The sequence below is a fragment of the Diabrotica undecimpunctata genome, chromosome 2 (genome assembly GCF_040954645.1).
Source record: "Diabrotica undecimpunctata isolate CICGRU chromosome 2, icDiaUnde3, whole genome shotgun sequence".
In the NCBI taxonomy this organism is placed as follows: domain Eukaryota; kingdom Metazoa; phylum Arthropoda; class Insecta; order Coleoptera; family Chrysomelidae; genus Diabrotica; species Diabrotica undecimpunctata.
Window position 1 is genome coordinate 9,677,589 of NC_092804.1, and position 26,613 is coordinate 9,704,201.

A 26,613-nucleotide genomic window follows, 5' to 3' on the forward strand; every position below is an offset into this window, starting at 1 on the left:
CATTGTTACTTTGGCCTGCCAATCACAAAGCTCGTTATTAACTGATTTGTCATTGGCCTCCCGGCGGAAGATTGCTGCGAATTCTCAAACACAAAGTGTATAAAAGAACAGCACATCTTCCGATCGGGATCTAATCGTCTTACACTACCAGCACCGCTAGACTTTGTTGGCTTGGTGCCACTACTACTACTACTTTGAGTTTTATTATTAATTAAGTAACGATTTTTCGTCGAAGACGTCGAAATAAAAAGAAGACTTTGAAGAAACCCTTCTTTTATGGTTGAGTAAATACCAAGCTGTGGCTACGACATTACTCGAACCATAAAGAGGTACAAGAACCGGCCTGTTGACTGAGAACGTTCCCTGCCAGATAGACACGACCATTAAAATAGGAAAAGACTTCTTCTTCTTCTTGTGCCACTCCTATTGGAGATTGAAAATCATCAAGGCTATCCTGACCTTGTTTACAGCTAACCTAAAGAGTTCATTAGTGGTACAGCCAAACCACTCTCTCAAATTACGCAGCCATGATAGGAAAAGACAGTGATCTTTAAAACTATTTCTGATCGTGTCGGACTGACAAAGCGTTCATTAGGGCCGTTGACGGTAAAGAGCAAATAAAAGTTCCGAGCGGGCTTCCACTCAGTGGCCGAGCTGCGATAATGCTTCGTCGCCAGAAACCTTACGTTAATAGTAAATATTGTTTGCGAAAGGTAGTGACACGAAGTAAGGGGCAGTAAAAGAGTCAACACTTTGTCGGCATTCTTGTGCCTCTGTCTTGTGGAATCTCTGTGGAATTCGAGGTATACACTGTGCCCAGAATACTAAGCATATATTCAGATTCATGTAAGATAAAGTCATTGTAAGAAAGTCGAACTGTTAGAGTATTCTGGTTGCCGGTGTCCCCTTGTCGACCACAGATGCTTGGAAAACTTCTAGCAACGTAAAAGCCCAATTCACATTAAACTCCACGAACACAAGGATGGAGAAAAACTTACGATATTCCGGTAGTCAAGAAGTCCCAAACACTATGGAGGACGCTACGGCCGTACGACAGTAGCAAGCTCAGTTGATGATCGTTGGACAACAAGAATTTTGGAATAGAGACTAATGGACTAAGAAAAAGCATGTGAGAAGTCTACGTCCAGAAGTGGACGTTGGAGGCTAGATTATGATGATAATTATGACGGTAATGTGTATTACAATAAACTCTAAGACTCTTTACCTTTCTCTTAAGACTGCATCCATTCCTACAGTTGGCTCATCCATAATTACTAACTCAGGATGGTGCACTAACGCCACTGCTAACGAAACACGTCTTTGTTGACCACCGCTACAATTTTTCAAATATCTAAAAAGCATATTAAAAATATTGACAGTTAAGCTAGAAATATAAAACATTTGGAAATCCTTGTATTTTGTACCGACATATTACCTATCATCCGGAGGCAATTCTAGAAGTTTATGTAGTTTTTTATAGCTCGTAGCTATATCGTTTTCATCCATACAAAAAATTCTTCCGAAATAGTAAACGGCATCTTGTACAGTAAATTCGCCAACAAGTGCAATGTTCTAAAATAAAAGAACTGTTAGTAAATGTTTTCTAGCCATAAAACTTTTTTGCATTTTTTTTTGTGGTGCTAAAATTGACATTCTCGGCAAAATTCAGCTTGTTCGTATGATTTTTAGAGGTTCAGCAGCATTTTCGTCTCTGACGACTGAGATATTACTTAAAATACCTAATGTTAAGACGTATTTATTAACATTTATTATTTAAATATTCTATTATTTATCTTTTTCGATAATCATTGTTTTGGTAATTAAACATCATCAAGTGTGTATTTTGTTTTTTTATATCTTAGTAAGTACCAATTTTGCAAAAATGGCGATAGTAGTACTTGTTTTATTGACCTACGTGGATGTCCTCGACAAGAAAAATAATCTGTTTAATTAGTTTACATTCTCATTACTAGCAGAGCGAACACTTGGTATTTTTTGCACATAAAAAAATTAAATTTAAATATTGTCTCCCGTTTAACCAGTTCATTAATGTGAAAATATTTAATCAAAACTAATTAATGCTTGTTATAGATTCTCAATAATATTAAATGTAGTCAATAAAACTGAAAATATACAATTCAAGAAAAAATAAAAATACTACGCGTAATAACATACACATATTTAGAGAAATGTTCTATTTTAAACTTCTAGGACTGTCGCTCGTTTTCTGTGCACCGATAGTGGCGGCAGACTATGAGTCCGCATACCTTTTTTGCACGTGAAAAGTGTGATATATAGTACAGCTATTTCCTAAAAAAACTGATACGACTCTTAAAGCGTATTTGAAAATTGAGCAGTGTAGCTTGAAAGATAAATACTTAATATTTACATACTGTCACTGTCACTGCCACATCTTAAAATTTGTCAGATAACTTATTCCGTTCAACCTCAAAAAATGGCTCCACATGCTAGCAAACAACTAAAGGCAAGAATTGTAACGAAATTAGAAGATGGTTGCTCACTATCTGCCCTAGCGAACCATTTCAACGTAAGCAGAACAACAGTTTTTAATATTAATAAAAAATGGAGAGAATAAGAAACTCTCGAAAGAAAGCAAGGTTCTGGAAGACCAAAAATATCTCCCGCTCATGAAAATCGTACGCTTTTGGAGAGATTCGAAGAGAATCCTTTGGAAGATGCGAGAACTGTAAGAATTATGTCACAGTTTCCGGGAAAAAAGACAACAACTTGGCGCAGAATTAAAGCATCGCGTCTTAGGTACCGAACAAGCTCTTACACCACAACAGAAGCAATCAAGACTTGTATTTACTTTAAACCATCAGCTACAAAATCAAAATTTTTGGGACAGGGTAATATTTGCAGATGAGAAAATTTTTCAATCTTCTAAAAAGGGCAAAATTGATATGTATAGACTAGATAATAATAGATTTAATCCTCTATATGTTGATAGATATCGAGCAGCTGGTCATTTTAGCGCCAATGTATGGGGATGGATTTCATCTAGAGGAATGGGAATGGTATGGCGTATTGATGGCCGGTTTCTTGGGCAGATTTATCTGAATATTCTAGAAAACGTCATGTTTTCCAGTGTAGAATAGTTGTATCCAGAAAATAATTTTATCCTCCAACAAGATAATTGTCCTGTTCACACTGCAAATCTAATAAACCAGTGGCTCCAGAATAACAACATCTGAAACTTACCATGGCCCAGCTACAGTCCAGATTTAAACCCAATCGAGAATGTGTGAGGGGTTATTATAAAACGGTTGTATCGGCGTAATTTTATAACTCAAAATCTTGAAGAGCTGTGGCACGGTATACAACAGGTTTGGGAAAAGCTCTCTGAAGAAGACAATTTCATAGTTCCTTTCACGCAGATGGACCGAAGACTACAAGCTGTTATCAATGCTGATGGAGATATTACAAAAAATAAATTTTATTTTTAAATACCTTAATTCAGTATAGTTTTGGTCTTTCAGGCCCTCGCTTTCTTTAGAGAGTTTTTTGTTCCCTTCATTTTTTATTAATAGAAAAACAGTGGTTCTACTCATGTTAAAATGTTTTGCTGCCTCTAATAGTGCCCAGTTATCTTTTAATTTGGTTACAACTCTTGCTTTAATATATTGTTGAGTTAAGTCGTTTGTTTTATCCCTTAATAATAATAAAAATAATAACAACAGTCCTATTTTATGTAAAAACTATCATTTATATACTCTTTATAAAATGCAGGAATTCAAAATAATATCAAAATTTAGACCTTAATAATTATAACAATTTTTTGAATTAAGATAATAGGGGAGAGGGGGGCAAGTTGTTACGCGGGCAAGTTGTTACACAATTATTTTAAAACGCAGCAAGTATCATGAGTTGCCGATATTTTATGGAAAGTTAGATCAACCGACCCGTCATCTGTGAACGGATATTGATACTCAAGTCAGACATCCATCATAGTGTTATTGCTTAGAATGTGGTTTCGGGTCTAAAACTGTACCGTTGTCAGGTGGCTTTTGTTTTTATTTGTGAGAAATTGGTAAGTAGTATAAATATGTGTATTATCTAGTTTTGAAGCGTATATATTTCTCGTTATTGGCATGCTATTGTTAGTAATTGATTCTCAATATTTACCAAAAAAACGTTGACTTAACCTCATTTCGTACACGTGGGGCCAGTTGTTACAATAATCTGGGGCCAGGTTGTTACTGTAACAACTTGCCCCGAACACGTTAATGTAAGAATATATCGAAATACCTACAATGGTTACAATATGGTTACCATAATTTATGATTTCACTAAAAATCCAATATTATGATCAGACATATTTTGTAGATAGTAATTTGTTTGTAATGAATAGCATACCTACCTACATTTATTTTCGCAAAGCATGTTAGAAACACAGATTAGGTTTTATTAAATTTTTCTATCATGAAATTGTTTTAGTTGTTTTCAGATAGCTTAACATGGTGCGAACGTATACCAAGAAAACCACAAGGGGTATTATTCCAACCGAACAATTTGAAAGGGCGGCGCAATCGGTTTTACAAGAACACTTGTCAATTAGGGATGCTGCTACTCGCTATGGAGTTAATTTTATGACATTGCACCGCTATATGAAAAGAAAATCAAACTTAGGTGCTGAAAACAGTAACAAGAACTTAGTCGGCTACGCTACGGCCAGAAAAATATTTAACAATGCTGAAGAAGAGGAACTTGCCGAATATACTGAGCATTCTGCTAAAATTTATTACGGTCTTACAACTTCTGATTTGCGAAAATTTGCATTTCAATATGCAACAGCCAACCAAATATCTGTTCCGGAAAATTGGAAGGTTAATGAAATAGCTTCCAGAGACTGGCTATATGAATTTTTGAAGAGGCATCGAACTTTATCAGTCCGGACACCTGAAGCTACTAGTATGGGTCGAGCTACCGCGTTTAATCGTCATAATGTGTCACAGTTTTTTAACAATCTCGGCGAAGTTTATGATAAATATAAATTTGAGCTCCAAGAAGTGTACAATATGGACGAAACTGGACTTACAACTGTCCAAAGGCCTACAAAAATCATTGCAAAAAGGGGAACTAAGCAGGTAGGTGCTATCACATCTGGAGAAAGAGGTCAACTTGTTACCTTGGCATTAGCTGTCAACGCAACTGGAAATTTTGTACCTCCATTTTTAATATTTCCGAGAAAGAAATTCAAAGATGTTATGGTAGCCAATGGACCTCCTGGTTGTGTAGGTGCGTCTCATTCCTCTGGATGGATGACATGTGATAACTTTTTGTTGTTTATGAAACATTTCGTCCAGTTTGTACGATGTAGCAAAGAGAAACCCGTTTTGATGGTATTAGATAATCACGAGTCTCATTTGTCTATTCCGGTGTTGAATTTTTGCAAAGAAAATGGAGTGGTTCTTTTAAGTTTCTCGCCACATACATCACACAAGTTGCAGCCGCTTGATAGGACGGTATTTGGCCCACTTAAAAGATATTTTAATAGTGCTGCAGATGCATGGTTAAGATCTAATCCCGGTAAAGTAATGAACATTTACGATATACCTATCGTTCTTAAAGATTCATTTCCTCTTGCTGTTACACCTCAATATACAAAAAGGATTTAGTGTGACAGGAATTTGGCCATACAACATAGAAATTTTTCAAGATGATGAATTCTTGCCTGCAGAGGTAACAAATAGGCCAATAACAGAAAATATAAACGCAACAGTAGTCATAGATCCGGCACCTATTGGCACCGAAACACATAGAACTCCTTCCCAACAGCAACCTTCTACAAGCACAGATTTTAACTTGGCGATAAATGAACCTGTCGATTCACCTACTCATATAACGCCCCAGGAGTTGAAGCCTTATCCAAAAGCAATGCCAAGGAAATCCAAAGGGGGTCGGAAGAAAAGAACTTCCGCTGTTTTGACTGATACTCCCATTAAATCAGCTTTGGAGGAGGAAGAAAAGGCAAGACAAAGAAAAAAAAATGTGGGGGCAACCAAAAGAAACATATCAGGTGAATCAAGAAACAAGGTAAAAACTACTGTTAAAAAATGTAAGAAACGGACCGTCATTACCAAAAACACCTTCAAAAAATCAGATTCTGAAAGCTCGGAAGAGGATGAGAAATCGACGTGTCTGGTATGTTTAGCTCCATTTTCGAAGTCCAAAAACGAAGAATGGATTCGGCACATATTGGGCACATATTGCTTGTGGAAAAGACGATGATTTTTATATTTGTATTCACTGCTCGTCCGATAGTGACTAGTTTAACATTCTTGTAAACAGGTTTGTTCAGATTTTCATTTTTTATTTTATTTCATTTTGTGTTATGTTTATAATATTTTTTGTAGCTAAGCAAGGGTTCTTTCTGTGACCACTAAATAATGTTGTGGGAAGTTTTTAGAATTTTTTTTCTATTGTAATATCTTACCCCATGGACTGTAACAATTTGCCTCATAGTGGGGTATGTTGTTACAATTTACAAGTTGAGTTAAATTGATAATAACAAAATGTTAAATATGATTTTTTAAATATATTAAAATTGACATTATTTGTGTAAATGTATCAACTACCTTAATCCGATTTTAGTTTTCATATAAAAGATCTACTATTGCCCAAATAAATAATAGAATCAATTATGTAACAACTTGCCCCCCCTCTCCCCTATGTAATTAATTGTTTGTTTATTTTATTATTTGTCTGTCATAATAAATATAATATAATGTCAGACCAACCAAATACACTGCTCAAAATGATCAAATCTTACTAAGAGTCGTATCAGTTTTTTAGGAACCAGCTGTACATATGACCTTTTTATATGATCATAATCAATTAGTCAATAAAAATAACATTGAAAACAATACAAATGACTGCTTTTATTACCATAGGATTATTTGTGTTAACACGTTTTATTCGTTTACTACGTAAACATACTTTTCGCTTTTCTGTGACTGTTTTCATAATCTCCTTAAATTAAACTATTGCGTTCGTTCGTTCGTTCTATTTTTGTGATTAAAACAATACATTACTTACTTGAGGCATGTAACCCACCCTTGGACCTGGTATACCGCTACCAGGTTCCCCTGGTTTTCCTCCTAGGACCCATACTTCACCCCCATCGATTTTATTGCGACCAACAATACTGTCGAGCAAGGTTGTCTTTCCACATCCACTGGAACCTAATAAGCCGTATCTGAAAGCCAAATATATATATATATATATATATATATATATATATATATATATATATATATATATATATATATATATATATATATATATATATATATAGTTGGTTGAAAACAAATTCAATGAAAGCATACTTTACATATTAATTTAGCTTTACAATAAGTTAATAATAAATGATCCAAAATAAATTAATAATAAAGTCTAAAGTGTAACGATATTTGTTTTGTGTTTACTGTATTTTCCATTAGTACAATTATCTTAAAAAGTAGCTGATTTAATTTTCTTTTCCTACTTACATAACTCCCCTCTCCACTTTCATGGATATTCCTGACAAAATTGCTTTTTGGCCATACTTCTTGACTACTCTGTCTACATAAACAGCATAGTTGTCATGCATCGTCTGAAATAGAATATTTTATAAAATTTCTGTACTTTTTTCTTGATGGTTGAGTACACGGTAACAGGTAAAAGCTTACACACCAGTTGTAAACTATAAAGCTGCAGTGTTCAATTCACATAAAGAATTTATTCACTATAATTTAAATATTAACTGGATTTGTAGAACAAGTATCAAAAATTCTGAAAATCTGATTATTTTTGAAGTAATTGTGCCAGTATATTGACCGAATAGAAGGTCAAATGGTTGGGGTTTGGGTCTTAGAGATAAGAAAGATTGACGACTTGTTTGTTATTCTAAAACTCGGAGAAATGCCCGCCGTTATTTTAATAGAACATCCCATCAAATTATATTCTAACGTTCACGTCCGTGATATCTGGACAATGCGTATCGTGCAATGGATGTACGTATGTTGCTAATGGGAGGAAGTGAAGACGTGTTTCTGGTGCTATAAAACTGAAACAAATCGGCTTACGTATTGTAATCCTAATGGAAAATCTCCTGGTCCTCCAAGTTGGAAGTTAAGATGTAGGGCCAGACCCCTACTCTTATAAAAAAAGTTATACCCTAAAATTCCTAGTATACCGGTAGGACTTAACAGAGGACGACTTGGTAAACGAAGAAGGATTATTAATTTTGGTACCTGGAATATTAAAGGATTGCATACTAAACAAAAGGCGGTTGTAGATGAGTTAAAACGCTTCCAAATAGAAAAAAACAAGACAGGGGAAGGAAACAAATAGATGAGTAGGTATGTACATTTATACAGTGGTGTAAATAAGAATCAGAGAGAAAATAGTTTTTATACTCATTAAAAAAAGATGTATTAAAGCCTGGGATTCTGTATTTATAGTCAAAGGTTAAAAAAAGTGGTAATAGTGGTGTATACACCATCCAACGATGACACAGTTCGCGCTAAAACAAAGTCATTTTTTAGATAATAGTAAGCAGCAGAGAAGAAATTTTTATCTTTCTTAATGTAATTAAAGGAGATTTTAATGGACACACAGGATCTGGAATAAATGACGCCGCTATTGGGGCCGTATGGACAAAAGAATGTAAGTGACAAGGGAGATAAGCTCATAGAAAAGTGTCAGCAGTATTTATTGCGTATACAGAAAGAATTTTACAAACATAAAGACATTTACAGATATATGGATTCAGCCTATACTCCAGCAAAAATCATAATGGGCTATATTATATCCAGACAGACTTTATGGCTACGTATGTACGATGTCAGAATTTAGAGATAAGCAGAAGGTGGAATGAACCATTATCTTGTAACGGCACAAACTTTTTTCCCATTAGCTACCTATTCTGAAAATCTAGTGGATCCTTATTATTGAGAAATTTTTGCGAAAAGTACAATATAAATAGTTTAAAAGATGAGTTGACAGTATTTCTTTACAGAATGAGACTAAACTTAAATCTTAACAATGTGGTGTATTTGTCTGCCCTAAAGCGTATCGAAAAAAAAAAGAATGTATAAATGAAGCGGCTATGGAAGTCTTTACAGAACAAATTTTAGATCATTAGATAGAAGGAATACAAAAGAATGGTGGAATGAAGATATTAACGTAAAGTTAGCAGAAAAAACTGGCACATAGCACATAGTTAATGACAAAAGATACAAAAGATCGGAAATACTACATAAGATGCTGTAAGAAGGTCAAAAAACCAGTACTAAAGACAAAAATAGGTCAATAGATTTAAGTACCTGGGATGTTGGATCGATAGCAGCCTAAATCCTGATCTAGAAATAAGATCGAGAATAGAACAGGCCAGAAAATCTTTCGAAAAAATAAAAAAACTGCTTTGTGATTTTAGAATAAAACTCGAAATTCGACTACGTTTATCAAAATGCTACGTCTGGTCGACTCTTCTATATGCAGTTGAAACGTGGACCCTCAAAACATCAACCGTAAATAAACTGGAGGCCTTTGAAATGTGGATCTACCGGAGAATACTCAAAATTTCATGGACATCGCATACCTCAAACGAAGAAGTGCTGCATAGAATAGGCAAGGAAAGAGAACTTTTTAACACAGTAAAAGTTAGAAAAACATCATACCTGGGCCACATACTGAGAAATAATAAGTACCAATATGCCCAACTTATAGTGAAAGGAAAAATCGAGGGAAAAAAAGGCCTAGGAAGGAAAATACTATCGTTGCTCAGAAACATCCGACAATGGACAGGGCTAAATTTTGAACAGCTAATAAGAACAGCTGAAGATAGAGAAGAGTTTAAAATTGTAGTAGCCAACCTCCATTGAGGAGAGGCCACTTTAAGAAGAAGAAGAAAGACAAAAAAATAAAACATAGGACAATAAATGTAAACAAATAATACAAAACAGATTTTAACAGAGCAAACGAACAATAAAATTCCTAAGAACGAAGAGAAAGGAAAAAGTTCATATCAGCCTAATACCGCTAGAAGATTGAAAAGATTATTATCAAATTTATTAACCAAAGATCGTCTAGAGTTTCTTACTGAAGATAATGACGACTTTCCAGTTAGAGACATCTTTTACAAACAGTACAAACAAAATTCTGCAGAAGAAAATCTATTGGCACCAACGAATAGAAGATAAGTATACATTTATAGCAGAAGAAAGAAATGCTTAAATGCTTTAATAGATTATATAGTACATAAAAATAATGAACAAAGGTAATACAAAAAATTGAAACAAGGAGAGAAGCAAAAATAGGATTACAGCGTACGCTGGTCGTAGAAGGATGTATAGTAAGACCAGGAAGAAAAGAAGATAAAACTAAGTAGAGTAACTAAGGGAGTACGTTTAACAAAAACTTAAAGAAAAACAAGCAGTATTTATGCCAGATAGGCAGACAAATGACAACATCAGAATCATAAAAAGTACATACAAGATAGTCAGAGGAAAAGTACAAGTGACAGGCCAAAGATCAAATGATTTCAAAATAAACAAAGGAATCTAAGAGGGGGATCAGATCGAAGAAATAGGAAGAAATAAAGTGAAAACTATTCAAAAATTAAAGATGATGGCCACAAATAGACATTCATGGAAAAATGATACAAAAAAGGATATGACTAAAAGAAGAAGCGCTTTTCCGTTACATATTCTCAAAGCATTTTGAATTTCTGCTGTTGTTATATCTGCTCCTGTTTTTATTTTCTTGGAGTATCATTTCTTTTTTTTTTCTTGGTTGTCTTTAAAAAGGTTTTCAATATTCTTCTTCTACAGTTTAATCTTTCCTTCGATGTCGCTGACGATTGAATTATTCTAGTCTAACAAATAAGCTGTTTCTTTGGTTTTTATTTTTCTTATTAGATTCTTTACTCTCTTATATAAATTAAAACTCATATTTTTCATGTAGTTTTTCTATTTTTTATTTTACTTATCGGTAAACCAATTTTCTTTTGTATTTCGAACTTTCTTTGTAATTTTATTTTGGATTTCTTTGTATTTTTCGGTGCTATTTTTATATTTTCTTCGGGTAAACATGGGCATTAAGATTTCCTTTGTCACTAGTCCTTTCTTTTTGTTTCAATGATGCTGTTTTACTACGGCTTCTTTCATAGATATCCACGTTTTATTTATATTTTAGATTTTATTTTCAGGTATATTCCCTATTTTTTTATTCATTTCTGCTACTAGTTTTTCTTTTATCTCGTTGTGTTTTAGATTCCTTACTCGGAAGTCTACTTCTTTTTTAATTCCTTTTGTCTTATTTTTATTTCAGCAGTGTATAATCTAAATTTTAAATTCTGGGTTCAACAAAAAATATTGCATTCATAGGTTATTGGCCGAACATGGTGATCACCTTGTTGTCAGTCAAACTCTATTTGGAAAATGAAAGCTGTTTCACATCAAATTATATCATTAGTGGTTGAAATACCAGAAGTTCTGCCCTAAAACAGGTTTGAACAAGACGAATATATTGTATAATTATAAAAATGAAATATTTTGCGACTAAACCTTTAAATTTAACTGTATTTTAATTTGATTCATTTATTTTAAACCGTTTGTAATACTAATCACACTTTTATTAAATGTAACAAAGACGAGCAGTAGGTATCAGATATTCTTTTTTTTATTATTACGACTGTTGGATTTATATTAATGCTTTTCTACCTCGTGTTGAGTTATGCCGTGTTACAAGTAATCAGAGCTGGGATTTCCGAATGTTTAACTTTTCAAACGAAGACAGGTTTAACATAGGTAGAAAACGTTACCTTGATAATCACGGTACATGTAAGAAAACACAATAATTAGACCAATATTATTATACGCAGCAAAAACAATGACAAAGAAACAATGAAAAAAAAACTGAAAAGATAAAGAAGACATACGAATAGTGGAGAGAAAGACCATGAGAACTATACTGTAACCAGAAGATATCGTCAAAATAGTAGTGAAAAATTAGATGGTTTTGTCACATTTGGCAAGCAGGAGATGAAGTAGTGACATACGCATTTATAGAATGGAATCCAGAAGGAAAGAAGAAAAGGGGAAGACATAGATCAAGGTGGATGCAATAAGTTGAAGAAGATTTATAAAACGTAGAAGTAAGAAAATGTTAGGAAAAAACTAGAGAAAGGAAAAATGGAGAGGGATCGTTACTAAGCATCTATACTGGCGTTTTATTACTTTTTTCTCTATGGTAAATTGCTGAGGCGAGTGTCACGGAACTAGCGTCACGGGTAGCTTCACAAAATAACGGTTCTTCACATCGATTATCTGTTTCTGTCTCTCTCCCTCCCTCTCTCTCTCTCTCTCTCTCTCTCTCTGTCTGTCTCTATCTCTCTCTCTCTCTCTCTGTCTCTCTCTCTCCTTTTTATATTATTATTATTTTGAATTATTATAATGTAATTATTATATAATATATTAATATGTAATGTCTAATGTATTTGTATCAGTTTATGCGGATGACTCAACAATGCTATATCGCGATAAAGACGTAAATTTTTTACAAGATAAAATAACAAACCCACTGATTCGCTTCTCTGAAGACCTTCTCTAATTGGTCCAGTAATCAGTCGCTCTTGTTCAATGTACACAAAACTAAATTTTTATCAAATCCGTTAACTAATACTACAGATTTGTCCAGCTTACACAATCAAATGCCTTTTTATAGTCAAAGAAGTATATAATCATAGGTAAGTTTACCCTTTACAAATCTGGTTTGTTCCTGAGGTATTTGGTAACGTAGATAGGATTTTAATCTGTTTTTGATGATATGCCACAAGATTTTACTAGCATGTGTTATTAGTGACAGTGTGCGGTAGTTTTCATATCTGGTAGTAGTTCCTTTTTTGTGTAGCGGGATATAAATTGAGGTACACCAATTAGATGACCATTTTCGTGAATTCCAAACAGCGACACATATAGAATGGATGATATGTAATCCTTTGTTACCTAGTGACTGTAGTATTTCACCTATTATTTATAGTGTATTTTTATGTATGAGAGAGTAATAAAACAATAAATTATGTATGCAAATCCCTAAACTGTTGATACGGGTGACTCAATGAAAAACAGATATTTGTCAACAAGTTTACAGAAGTATATAGGAAAACAATTTTAAATTGAGTATGACCACCAGGTATAAAGGTTGGAGCAGAATAGAATACAATAGTTGTGAGGGTTACTAATCCCTAAATAAGGTTGCCAGTGTCGGAGTGATGGAGGTTAACAGGTACTAATGAATTTGCAAGAAATGTAAGATGTTTATTTTATTGGTTATATATAACCAATAAAAGTTTAATAAGTACCTACCTATTTGCAAAATAAAGTTTAATTCTTTAGATAAAATAAAACGTTTTGTTTTATCTATTTGCAAAATAAAGTTTAATTCTTTGCCTATTTGCAAAATAAAGTTTAATTCTTTAGATAAAATAAAACGTTTTATTTTATCTGAAATGAGTGCATTCCACGAAGTAAGGGTTTCAACAATCAAACATTTAATTCTTTAATTCCAGGAATCTACGACAGTAATTGACTAGACAATTACCTTCTAAACTTATTCCACAGAAAATGTGATAGTGGGTTTTTCCATTTTGTATATAGGAAGGTCCAATTGGCGTATTCAAAATTCTTAACAGTTCACTAAAAGTAGGTACTTCAGTTGCAAGGTGCAGTTTATTGTGTATACTAGTGTTATGGAAAATTTGGAAGTGCCGTGTAAACGCCGAAAAATTGGTCCTCTAACAGTTAATGAAAAAACATTAATATTTAATTGTTTTAAATCATTTACAGACAAACGTTTATGTGAAAGTGTTGATGAGACCGTTGAGTTAGTTAGCAGTACACTTGGTGTTGGGAAATCTACGATTTACAGAGTTATTAAAGAAGAGAAATGTGGTAGTTTTCAAATGCCACGTAATGCTCCAGGGAAACCAAAATTTCAAATAGAATATCATTTTAAAGAAGGACTTCGACGGAAAGTGCATGAATTCTTCTTTAGACAAGAATTTCCAACATTGGATAAAGTTCTTGTCTCAGTTCGAGATGATAAGGATTACCCAGAAATGAGTCGAAGTACGTTATGGAAACTTTTAAAAGAAATAGGCTTCCGCTGGAAAAAGAATCCCAGAAAGTCTATTTTATTAGAAAGAAGCGATATTGTCATATGGAGAAGATATTTTCTAAGAACCATAAAGGAAATGAGAAACCAAAAAAGAAAAATATTTTATCTTGATGAAACATGGATCAACGAGGGTCATACACCAAATAAATTTTGGCAGGATGAAACTGTTACAAGTCAAAGGCACGCTTTTGTAAATAACTTATCTACTGGTTTAAACCCACCATCAGGAAAGGGACGCAGGCTGATAATAGTACACATTGGCAGTTCAGACGGTTTTGTTGAAGGGGGTTTATTAACTTTTGAATCAACTCGTACCGGTGACTACCATGAAGACATGAACTCTGATGTCTTTCAAGAATGGTTCGAACAAATGATAGATCTTCTTCCTAAGAACTGTGTAATAGTAATGGATAATGCAAGTTATCACTCCAGACTTATAGAAGGACTGCCCACAACCAAGTGGTTAAAAAAAGACTTGCAGAATTGGCTGAGTTCAAAAAATATTACGTACCATCCCGGATCTATAAGAAAGGAACTTTATTCGTTGTGTGCCCTTCATAAAGAAAAATTTAAAAAATACGAAATTGATGAAATTGCCAAAAATCGTGGAATGACAGTACTTAGATCCCCACCATATCATTGTGAATTAAACCCGATTGAACTGGTATGGGCACAGATAAAGAGTGAAGTTTCAAGAAAAAATACCACTTTTAAAATTCATGATGTTAAACAGTTGTTTTTGGAGGCCGTAAATAATGTAAAACCTGAAAACTGAGAAAAGGCAGTAAATCACACTATTAAAGAAGAGGAAAAAATGTGGAAGCTGGACAATATTACTGATAAAATGATAAAGCCAGTTATTATAAATCTTGGTTCTGAAAGTTCATCTTCTGAATCTGATTTGGATTTGTAACAAGTAGCTGTAAGTTTTATATTAATATTTTATTCATCTATTTAACATACCTTAGACGGTTTTAAAAACTCTTTTTCTCTTTTGTAATTTTTAAAAATTAAAAAAAATGTGAATTTTTTAAAACCCTTTTTAATGTAGGCCAGTCAGTTCTAATATAGTGTGTGATAAAAGAGGTCACTTTTGTTTACATACACATAACACTTTATAACACTGAAATAATTCATTTATTTTTTACAATTATTCAAAGTAATTTTTCAATTAATCTTGAGCACGCCCATGGAGTGGTCGGAGCTACCAGTTAAAATTATGCTAATTACTCTCTCGTTCATAAAAATAAACTATAATCAATGCCTGGGGATTTATTCATCTTCAGCGATTTAATTGGATTTTTGACTTCATTGAGTAAGACAGTAGGTTCTCTAGGGTAGTCAGAGGGCCAGTGATTTTCTTCTGGTACCTCGTTATTTTTATATAGCTCGCCACAGTAGTTTCGCCATGTTTCCAATATTTCGTCAGTATCGGTCTTTAGATTACCTACCTTATCTATTACATTACGTTTGAGATTTAAATTCTCTGGTAAGGAGTTAGATCTTCGAAATAAATCCCTCGGTTCATTTCGACAGCCATGTTCCTCTATCTCTCTGCATATTTGAGAGATGTAATCAGCTTTGTCTTTGCGGTACTGTTTTCTGATTTCTTTCGAGAACGCTCTGTTTCATCGTTTGTTCCGTATCTAGTTTTATGTTCTTTTCTGCGTTGAATTTTGCAGTCTACGTATTATCGGATATCCACAGCTTACGGCCCGTGAAAACTGCTGCCTCACCGTCACTATCTACTTGGTCCAAAGAAAGAGCTTCTTCTCGTGATCAACTCTCGATCAATTCATTACTAGTCGTCATATATTTACTCTAAGCAGATTTAAATTAAAAATTGCATGAAAAGTAACTTACAACACACAGACATCAAATGATAATTAAAAAATTAAAAGAATATCTGTCAATAAAAGATTTGATTTGTAGCACACTCTTCAATCGTTATTTATACCCAATCCTCTATTTAACAGTTAAATCACAAGTATAATATTTATTTACATATTTTCTTTTAGGTATTCAAAATATTCGTTAAATATTTGATTGTACAATAACAATACCCAAAATGTACCTATCTAAAAATAAATGAATCTTAAATTAATCAACATAATCTTGAAAACGAGTATCAACTAATCATCCAGCTACCTATTAATATCTTGTTTATTGAGTAGATGAAAGACATCACAGTTTTTGTTGTGTAATTGTAAAAAAATGTTGCCCAATTTGTTGTGACTTTTTACTACGGTTATAAAAATAAAACCTCATCAGGTAAAATAAATAAATTTTCTATAAATAAACCATTGTAAAAAACTAATTAAAAATATAAACAATACAGAGACAAATTAATGGTATACTTTAAAACTAATATACATAAAAACTGAGGCCCGACTTTTTCCAGTTTATCACTTACTTAACAAAGAGTAGAAATATTCAGGCCAAATATTTCAGAACGCTTATACCCAATAAATTCTTGGTGAATCATGCAGTTGGGCATTTCTTATACTTTGTGACAAATCGTAAAATAAAAAGGAGGTCTTAAAAGTCAATTAGTAAGTAAAAAGTTCCACATTGCTTACACTAACGAATTAAAATACTAGTACCGCTTGAATAAAACTGTCGATTAGTACCGCCCCCTCAATCGATGTATTTTATTATTTCCAACTTCGAAATGTAGAACCATGGATAACCATGTAACTATATGCCAGATTAGCAAAGGAAAATAAAATGGTTCGAAGCCTAAGACCACTAATGAAATCCAAATATGTATCGAGAAAAAACAAAGTTAAGAGCATAAAACAGTAATAAGGCCCACAGTAACGTATGGTAGTGAAGTATCTTCTTCTTTGTGTGCCGTGCTTGTATTCAAGCGTTGGCTATCGTCATATTGACAAGCTGATGAAATGATTCTCGGTCGGCAGCTAGATGAAACAGTTCCTCGACCGTTCGACCTGTCCATTGTCTAATGTTACGCAGCCAGGACAGTTGTTTTATTCCGACCCAACGTTTTCCTTCGATTTTGCCCTGAATGATTAACCGGAGTAAGCGATATTTAGGTCCTCTCATTATATGACCGAAGTATTGGACCTTTCTCATTTTGATGATGTTGATCAATTCTCGCTCTTTGTGCACGGTCTTTAGCACGCGTTCGTTAGATATTTGTGCTGTCCACGGGATTCTGAGCATGCGACGGTAACACCATAACTCAAACGCTTCTAATTTGTTGAGATTTTTTATTTTTTTTGTCCAGGTTTCACATCCATAGAACAAAGTGGACCAGACGTAGCACTTCAATACTCTTAGACGTGTGGTCAACGACAGACTTCTACTGCATAATACAGAACGCCAGTTAATAAAGTTTTTCCGTGCGAGTTCTATTCTGGTCGAAATTTCCTCGTCACTTTCAACCCTGCAGTCAATCCAGCTACCCAGATATCTAAAGTGTTCCACCCTGTCCAGGATTATGTTATCTAATCTTAGGACTGAGTCTTCGATATTAATTTTTCCGACCACCATCCATTTTGTTTTTTTTGCGTTGTAGTGAAGATGGACAATGAAAAAAGCAAATATGAAGAAATTGGAAAGATAGGAAAGGAAAATGCTCAAAGCTATAATATATGGGGAGGCAAAAATACGGTGGCAGGTTGGGTGCGACAAACAAACAGGGAGCTAGAGGAACTGTATAACGAACCAAGCATTAGTTGCTTTATAAAAGCTGGGGCATAGTGAGATGGCTGGGGCACGTGATCAGAATGGAAAGAAAGGGGATGCCAAAGGTGATTCTAAAATGGGCCCAATCGCGAAAAGAAGGATAGGATGACCCAGACAAACATGGTTTGATAGCGTACAGGAAGATCTCAGAACAGAGAGAATTCTTGGTTGCGAAGAGAAGAATAGTGCGCCAATTTAGTAGGTAAGCAGCATGATTGGACAAAAAGTCACCCCAATTGATACAAGTTTTGTAATGTATAAGTTTTATATTAATTGAATTAATTGTATTTTAGCCCTAGGCTGTCAAGTCCTGTTGAGCTTTGTAAATAAATAATTATTATTGGTCCTAGTAGTCCAAGTATATCAGACTATAAACTTTCTGTAGATAAAATTGAGCATTTTGTTGCCTAGAGAAGGGCAAAACGGTTAGAGGGTTCTACTATGCCGAATTATTGGATTGATTTGACGCCAAATTGCAGAAAAAACGGTTCCATTTGACGAAGAAAAAAGTGCTCTTTCACCATGTCTCACACTTCCCCCATCACCATGCCTAAATTGGTCGAATTAAGCTACAAACTACTGCTCCATCCACCGTATTGTCCATATTTGACCACATGAGTTCTTTTTGTTTGGCACTTCTTTTTGAATTTGAAAAAGATACTAGCCGTGCAGAAATTGAGTCAAATGAGGAGTACCATTACTCAATTCATTTGTATTTCCACGATCTTCGTCTCCCTCTTTTCCCATTGGTCTTTTCAAAATTGTTGCTATCTATCGCGTTTGATCTTCATTTGAAATGGAATATAATATGTAAAATCTGCTCCAATTGTCTGTATATATGACAAAACACCTCTAAGAATGCTACAAATGATTATTAGAACTTGTCGCATATTTAACAATAGCTTTAATGATATCCAACCTCCAATTGGAGAATAAACCACAAAAAGAAAAATGTCAGATTAGCAAGTTGATTTTATTTACGAAAGACAAAAAACTATACCTACATTTTTTTAGTTACTTTACTTTTTAGACAGTAGGTCAGTGACCAATAACAACAAATAAAACATTTAAACGATAAACTGGCACACTTGACGAGATGAGTAAATAATGTAGATCAATAATAAAAATTAACAAAAAAATGTGTGTAAATTAAAAAAAAGCGGTACCATAATATAAAATGCAACTTGCTTTTAATTATCGAGACCGCAGCAAGTGAGTGACCTCAAAAAAGACGCCGAGTCAAGATGACTGCCCTTGACCTTTAATACAATTCGTACTGTGCGGAAATGATTATAGGTTGAAATACAATAACCAATTAACTAAATGCACCAGAAGGAACTGGTATTGACAATTTTGGTAATTGTAATAAAAAAAAAGCAGTTAGGTACTTATTGTTTAAAAAATTGGTTGACTGAAAAGTGTGCAATTATTAAATTGTGTGAGATTTTTTTCATTTTAATGGTTGTGACGATTAAAATGCTGTTAGTTAAGGGTGTGGAGTTGGTAGATGTACTTAAAAGATTATATATCTGTATATCAATGGATATTTTAACAAAATTTTGTGCTTATTTTGAACTTTCTGTAATGCTTATAAATAGACTTCGGCAAATATGCATATTGCATATTTTGCATATTGTGCATATTTTATGCAAATATTTCATATTTTGGCATATTTGTATAAAAGTTTGCATAAAGTGCATAAAAGTTCAGATTTTTATACTGTATTTGAAAATTTTTAAACATACCAATTTATTTCAATTCTTGTATAAAATTTTGTAGTCATTTTAATCAAGAAATGATCTAAGTACGTAATCTCTATAGGTACAAAACATTTACAATTTCAAAGAAGATCAATTTAAGTAGCCCTCAACATTCTTAGAAAGTCTCGGTCACTGAGGCATTCAGTTATTGGATAATCGCTAAGGGTTCGCTCATTTGCATTTTATGATCTAATCCCCAAATCTATCTACAATTTATTGTATCTTAACAGCAGGTAAACGGCTAATAGTTTTGTTCCTAGGGGGATCCTTTCTTAGGGATTTTCCAAAATCTCCCAGTTTATTGAATTAGGTACCTAAACATTTCTAATTTGATGCTCAGATTTGTAAATCATTTTTGTTTTGATATTCAAAGCGTAAACACTCGTTGTGCGTAACAAAAAGAAAGATTGTGATTTTATAATGCCTAAAACAACCAGTGCTTCAACTTGGATTAAACCTTATAAAGAGCTGTCTATGGATATGGAAAAAATCTACTGTTCAGTCTGTGGCAAAATTGTAAGTATCTAATATTTTCTATTAAATATCTAATATTTCATACATACAGGGTGTTTCCAAATGACACTTACAACGTTTGACTGTAGATACTTCTCGAAAAATTGAACAAAACGATATAGTTAATGAGGGGTCAAACTTATTTACTTTTCGAGATACAGGGTGGTAAAATTAAAAAAAATTAAATTCTTTTAGTTAATAACAACAATAACTTTAAAACCAATAAACGTATTTACTTGAAATTTAGTACTCGTAGGTTGTTTTTAAATGAAAAATAGCTTCCTTTAGTGAGAAAAAATTGTCCATATACAATGGTGTGTATTTAGAAAAATTTTTCACCTTTACTTTTTTTTTATGAAGTCAGCTATTCTAAAACACAATTATTTTTATTGTAATTGAATTAACAAAAAAAAAAACTTTTGTTGAATTTTAAAATAAGTTATATGATGTACTAATGGTTAGTAACAAAAACTAATTTGAGGATTAATACTGCATTTAAAACACTTAGCGAGTGTTTTTTTTTTCCAAACCAGTTATTTGATTAACCAAAAACACCTTGTATATTTTTATATTTTAAAGGTTGGGTTAAAATAAAGGTTTTTATTTTTATTTATAGATAGCATGTGAGAAGAAATTTCAGATAGACCAACATGTGAGAACTGCTTCACACATTGCAAAAAAAGGAAAAATAGGAGGAAAACATCAAACTTCAATGGCTAAATGTTTCCAATCTACTTCAAAAAAATTAGATGAGCAAGAAACTTTTAATGAAGACTTGTGTCGCGCATTAGTGTCTGCAAACATATAGCTTTCAAAATTAGCAAATGTAAATTTTAGTTCGTTTCTAAAAAAATATTGCAAACTTAATGTTCCAAGTGATCGGTCTCTAAGAAGAAATAATGTGAACGGGCTATACTCGTCGGTGTTAATTAATATTAAGGAAGAAATTGCAGATAATTATTTTTACATATCTGTAGACGAAACCACTGATTCCTCAGGAAAGTATATTGCTCATTTATTGATTGGTGTTCTTAAAGAAGATACCTTACCAAAATCTCATCTTATTTCATGCCAGCAACTTGAGAAAACAAATGCTTTATCAATTTCGCGTTTTATACAAGAAACATTAGCAACTTTTTGTCTTCCGACAACTATTCCTTCTAATAAATTACTGCTTATTTTATCGGATGCTGCTCCTTATATGGTGAAAGCAGGACAAAATTTAAAAATATTTTTCCCAGATTTAATACATGTTACTTGTGTAGCGCATGGATTAAACAGAGTTGCAGAGGAAATACGAAAAAAGTTTCCTCTTGTAAATACCATGATATCCAGTGTCAAAAAAGTATTTCTTAAATCTCCTATAAGAATTCAACTTTATAAAGAAATGCTACCTAACATTCCTCTTCCACCACAACCTATTTTAACGCGATGGGGAACATGGTTAGAAGCAGCTAATTTTTATGCAGATCATTTTGTTAAAATAAAGAACATAATTGATACGTTAACAGATGAAAGTTCCCAATCTCTTTTGGATTCTAAACAAACTTTTCAGAGTAACTTGCTTCAACAAGAACTTTCATTTATAAAATCAAATTTTAGTTTTGTTCAAAAAACAATTACTCAGTTAGAATCACCAAAACTGTCATTGTTCGAAAGTACAGCATTAATAAAAGAATTTGCGTCATGTTGTCGGAACGTTAGAGGTAATATTGGAAAAGATATTTTAAAAAAATTTGAAGCTACTATGGAAAAAAATAAAGGTTACCATATTCTTTCTGAAGTAGTCAGTGTTCTAGCTGGAAATATTTCGGAAACAATTAATTTAGAACCAAATGTTTTGGTTAGTTTGAAAAATGCTCCCGTTACATCAGTTGATGTTGAACGAAGTTTTTCCATATATAAATATATGTACTCAGACAGAAGCCACAAGTTTTTGTTAGAAAATTTTGAACACCACTTGGTCATTTATTGTTACCATAATTCTAAATAAGTTTATTCATACTTAAAAATGATGTAGTTACTTAAAATAAATGTAAATCTTAATGAATAGTAGGAAATATTTAGTTATGTACACTTTTTTTTTAAATAAAATTGTTACTATTTTACGATTTTTTTATTTATTTGTATGCATATTTTATAAAATATTTGCATATTTTCGGGTAAACACGTGCATATTTATGCGCATATTTTCTACATTTTTATTTGCATATTTGCCGAAGTCTACTTATAAACCTGCATTTAATAATGAATATTCTAAAAGAAATATAAAAAAATAAAAGTTCATTAAAATACCTTAATTGATATAAACACATTATTAGAAATTGCTAGATCACTGAGTTTATTTTGGTATGTCATTGTTGTCTGTTTGAAATATTCGACACTTCGTTTTGTTTTATAACCTTTTTGACCATAAAATTTATTTTGCTAAATTTCTGCTTATTTTCTGGAAGCAAGAATGGATAAATATAAGGCAAGGACCGTAATTATGACACATGCAGATAAAATAGAAACGTAAACACTTAAATTGTGTGTAATTATCTTCTTCTACTTCTTCTCCAGCCTTAAGTAATCCAACTTTGGACATAGGCCTCCCCCAAATCAATCCAGTGTCTTCTATTTTGCGCCACTTGCTTCCATTTGTGTCATCCGCTCTTCTTATTGTCATCAGCCCATCTCATTTGTGGTCTTCCTCCGCTTCTCTTTCCTAACCATGGTCTTCGTTGTTGTATTTCGTGGTTGCATCTTTTATCCTTCAGTCGGGCATCGTGTCCTGCGAAGCTCAATTTTCATTTGGCAGCATGTCTACAAGTATTCAATCTGGGAGCCTTATTATTCTTTAGTTGTGCCATAGCTTGTTTTATTTCGAAGGATTCTATGTTAGGGAGTATTTCTGAGTTGAAATTCGTTGTCTTTCACTTAAGATCTTCCTTTGCAGTGTTGTCTGGGTTCTTGTTTGAGGAAGATAAATCACGGTAAAATGTTTGAGTAACTTTTAGGATTTCGTTCTTTTTTTCTTATTTCTTTTCAACCTTTATCCTTCAATGGAATTATAATAGGCTTTCCTAAGTTTGATCTTAAGTACATCAGGCCTCGGTTCTTTTCTATTATTTTTTCTACCTTGTTTTCATTGCAGATCCTTAAATCTTTCTTTACTTCCATTCTTTTTTGTTTATTCAATTCTTTGAAACCATCGGTGTTTCGCTTTCCTTCGCTTAGAAATATGCGTCTCTTTTCCATAAACCGTTTTGTTCCATCACTTATTCTGTCTTCTTTATTTTTCGTTTTCTTTGCAACAGTCAGTCCTGCTTTCAAGTGTGATTATCAGACTAGGCAAATGGGCATATTCAAACGTAAAGTATATGTACATAAATGAGTCGCCCAGTATCAAAATCGCCAAAACGCCATTTTTCCAGTTTTGAGATATGTACTCCCCTGGACTCTTCTCCGTATCAAAACAACCGATGTTTAAAAGAGCCAATCAGGAGACTTCCATTCATTCACGTGACCTAAATATCGCTAACAAGAAACATGGTCGATTCACTTTAATCAGTGCTTGGTTACTTACAAATTTTTAGCATTTAATAGCACATTAATCAAAATTTAAGAACTTTTAATTTAACACCGAAAAAAATGGATATTTCACCCGTGCCAGTAACACCAACTAAATGCCGAAAAAGAATTAAACAACCTGAAAAATGGAAGTGTAATGTTAAAAATCGTTTCTGGTAAGTGTACTATTTGTAAGAGTATGGCTTAAACCTCGATTTGAATTTGAAATCTCTTGTTTTTGAGCCACCAATTTTTCAGGAAATCAGTTTTCTATCTATTTCAGATACATCAGAAAAGTACCAAAACAACCGCAGTGCCAGCACAAATCAACAACTTTGAGTGCAGAAGATTGAAACTAAGTGAACTTGCAGATGTCAACAAACGATTTTACTCCAATTCAACAAATATTGCACAAGATGCATTTATATTAAATAGTATTGAAATACAGGGTGTAAAAAGACGATGTAAGCAGCAAGAATTGCAAGAAGGGAGGTCCAGGAGATCAGCGAAAAGAACGACGTGATTTAAGTGATAATACGGTTGTAAATATCTGCCTAAAGGCATTTCTGAATATATTTCGTATTACACGATAAAGATTTAAAACAATCATTAAAAATTATAAAAAGGGCAATAATGCAATAATTGCAAGAACGGGTGGAGACAAAAACACAACAAAATTAGTATTATGGCTTTTATAATGAAGCTAAGAACCTGTTGAAGGCAAAAAACCTGTCTAGAATAGCCAAGATTCAAATTAATGTAACAATAGTGAGACCAACGATGTTGCATGCATGTGCCAAACGATCAGAAAGAAGAAAAAAGAGTTAGGGATTTGGAAGAGGAAAAGTTTTTAATCGTATAAAGAAAGCTAACGGGAAATTGTGCAGAAGAATAAACCAGAAGCTATTGGAGATAGATATAAGAGATCCAAAATAATACAGAAAAGCAGAGCACACAAAGTTAGATGGTTGGGACATGTTTTTTAAATGGCAAAATAAAGAAACATCTTCAAGAGTTCTGCAAGCAGTAGAACAAGGAAAGAAAAGAAAAGGGAGACCACGAAGGAAGTAATGTGAGTAGAATGCTCCAGAAATGAGATTCATAAGAAAAATAGGTTGTCAGAAGAAGAGATCAATCAAAAATATCACAATAATAGAAAAACTAAAGTTAAAACCAATATAAAATTATAGGCAAAAGACAGTTAGAATTGCTACATCACTTAATTTATAAACGAGATAGGACGTCCAAGAAGGAGATAGGAATAGGATGACCAATTCAGACAAGAAGCGGAGAAGAAAGGACTACAATGAAACGAGAAATGGCAATTGACCCAAAACAGACAAACATGAAAAAGAAGTATTAGAGAAGAACCGCAAGAATAAATATTATGAAATAAATATGTGTTAAAATTAAAAAAGTATGGTATAAATATTATAAATGCAATGAATTATAATGTAAATAGCGTCCAAAACTTACAGATATTAATAGATTTATTTATTAATAAAAAAAATCATTTCAATTTTTGTAGGCAAATTTTTTTTATTCTAGCTTATCAAAAAATTTAGTAAAAAAATATATAATATAGGAAATATATATATAGCAAAAAAATAATACGAGTATATTAAAATTATCTTACCACTATAAAACTCGAGAAATATTAAATCAAAACCTATAAGTATCCTTCACCGATATTAGCAGAACTGTGTGCCTACTTTAAAAAACGAAGTTAATTAGAATAAGTAAACAACGGAAATCCACACATTATATTCGTAAAGCAAACATTACCTGCTTACACAAGCACTATACCGCGAAGAACGTGGTCCAATATTCGCGAAAGACTTTTGTAAGGAATAGTCAATGACCGTGAATTAAGGCTTAACATATCGCCGAAGAGGGTGTAACGGCTGGAGCCACAGGTAGTAGTTCCCCCTCCGAAATTTACGGAAATGTCGGGAAAGATACATCGTCCAAAACAAGACCAATAATTTGACGTACCATGATTGTGAAATTTATTGAATAAATGATTTATAAAAAATATTCTATTTTTAAATATTTATATATTTACCATCACTTTAAAAGATTCATTGTTTCTTAATTTTATTGAAATACCGTCACGTCATCGAGTTTTGCAACCAGAATGGTTGTTTTTATTTTTTTTTATATTTCCATCCTAAACAACAGAAGATATTTGTACTGATATCAATCACTTCTACTTGTGATGCCCCCTTCTTCGTAAAAGGTTGGCTACAAATCAAATCATTCCCGGTTTTGAGAGATCCTTAAAAATGATTGTGAATTTAAACCAGTCAAGTCTCTCACATTTTTGAACCATAAACATTTTTTTCTGTCCGGACTTTAAATTCCTTTGATGTTATCCTAATTAAAAAAAGTGCTGTAAATTCGGACCCCTTTTTTCCTCGTATTTCGAACCCCCTAGAAATCTATTGGATTATGACTGGTGTAGAATAATTCACAGTTAAATAAATATATAAATTTATTTCATTTTTAAAATAGATTGATTAACAAACTGTGTACAAATTTGACTTTTAAGTGACTTAAATATAAAAATATCAAAATACATAAATTAGCTTTTTCATAAAAGGCGTAGGCCTATGAATGTTTTAAGTTTGAATCTAGTTTACTGGAAGAAGTCGCATATTGTAATCATCTTGTTCCGCACTGGTACAATCAACATGTGCCCAACATTGACACATTAGGCATTTGATCCACTGTTTACCCGTCACCGTCTTGGACCATTGTTCGTTGCAGACGCTGACTATGTGCGTCACATCCGATCCATCCGGTGTTTATCCTGGTCCTACAACGAATCCGATTGAAGAGACTGATTTCAGAGAAAAATGATTTTCTTCCTCAGATGAAGATCCCTTATTCCCTT

The 26,613-nt window shown here is 33.0% G+C and overlaps 1 protein-coding gene across 3 annotated transcripts in view; it reads right to left on the minus strand.

Moving 5' to 3' along the window:
- Positions 1 to 25,644, minus strand: part of LOC140434156 (ABC transporter G family member 23-like) — a 46,998-nt gene extending 21,354 nt beyond the window's left edge. The window contains exons 1-6 of one of the 3 annotated variants that reach the window (XM_072522220.1): positions 25,503 to 25,558; positions 25,354 to 25,428; positions 7,512 to 7,615; positions 7,060 to 7,219; positions 1,436 to 1,572; positions 1,226 to 1,351 (exon numbers count right to left, since the gene is read on the minus strand). In XM_072522220.1, the coding sequence (XP_072378321.1) occupies positions 1,226 to 1,351; positions 1,436 to 1,572; positions 7,060 to 7,219; positions 7,512 to 7,612 (524 nt within the window). In that variant the 5' untranslated portion in view covers positions 7,613 to 7,615; positions 25,354 to 25,428; positions 25,503 to 25,558. Of the gene's footprint in view, positions 1 to 1,225; positions 1,352 to 1,435; positions 1,573 to 7,059; positions 7,220 to 7,511; positions 7,616 to 25,353 lie in introns of all 3 variants that reach the window. The other 2 variants (XM_072522221.1, XM_072522219.1) reach the window with 2 other exon arrangements.
- Positions 25,645 to 26,613: the final 969 nt, after the last annotated feature.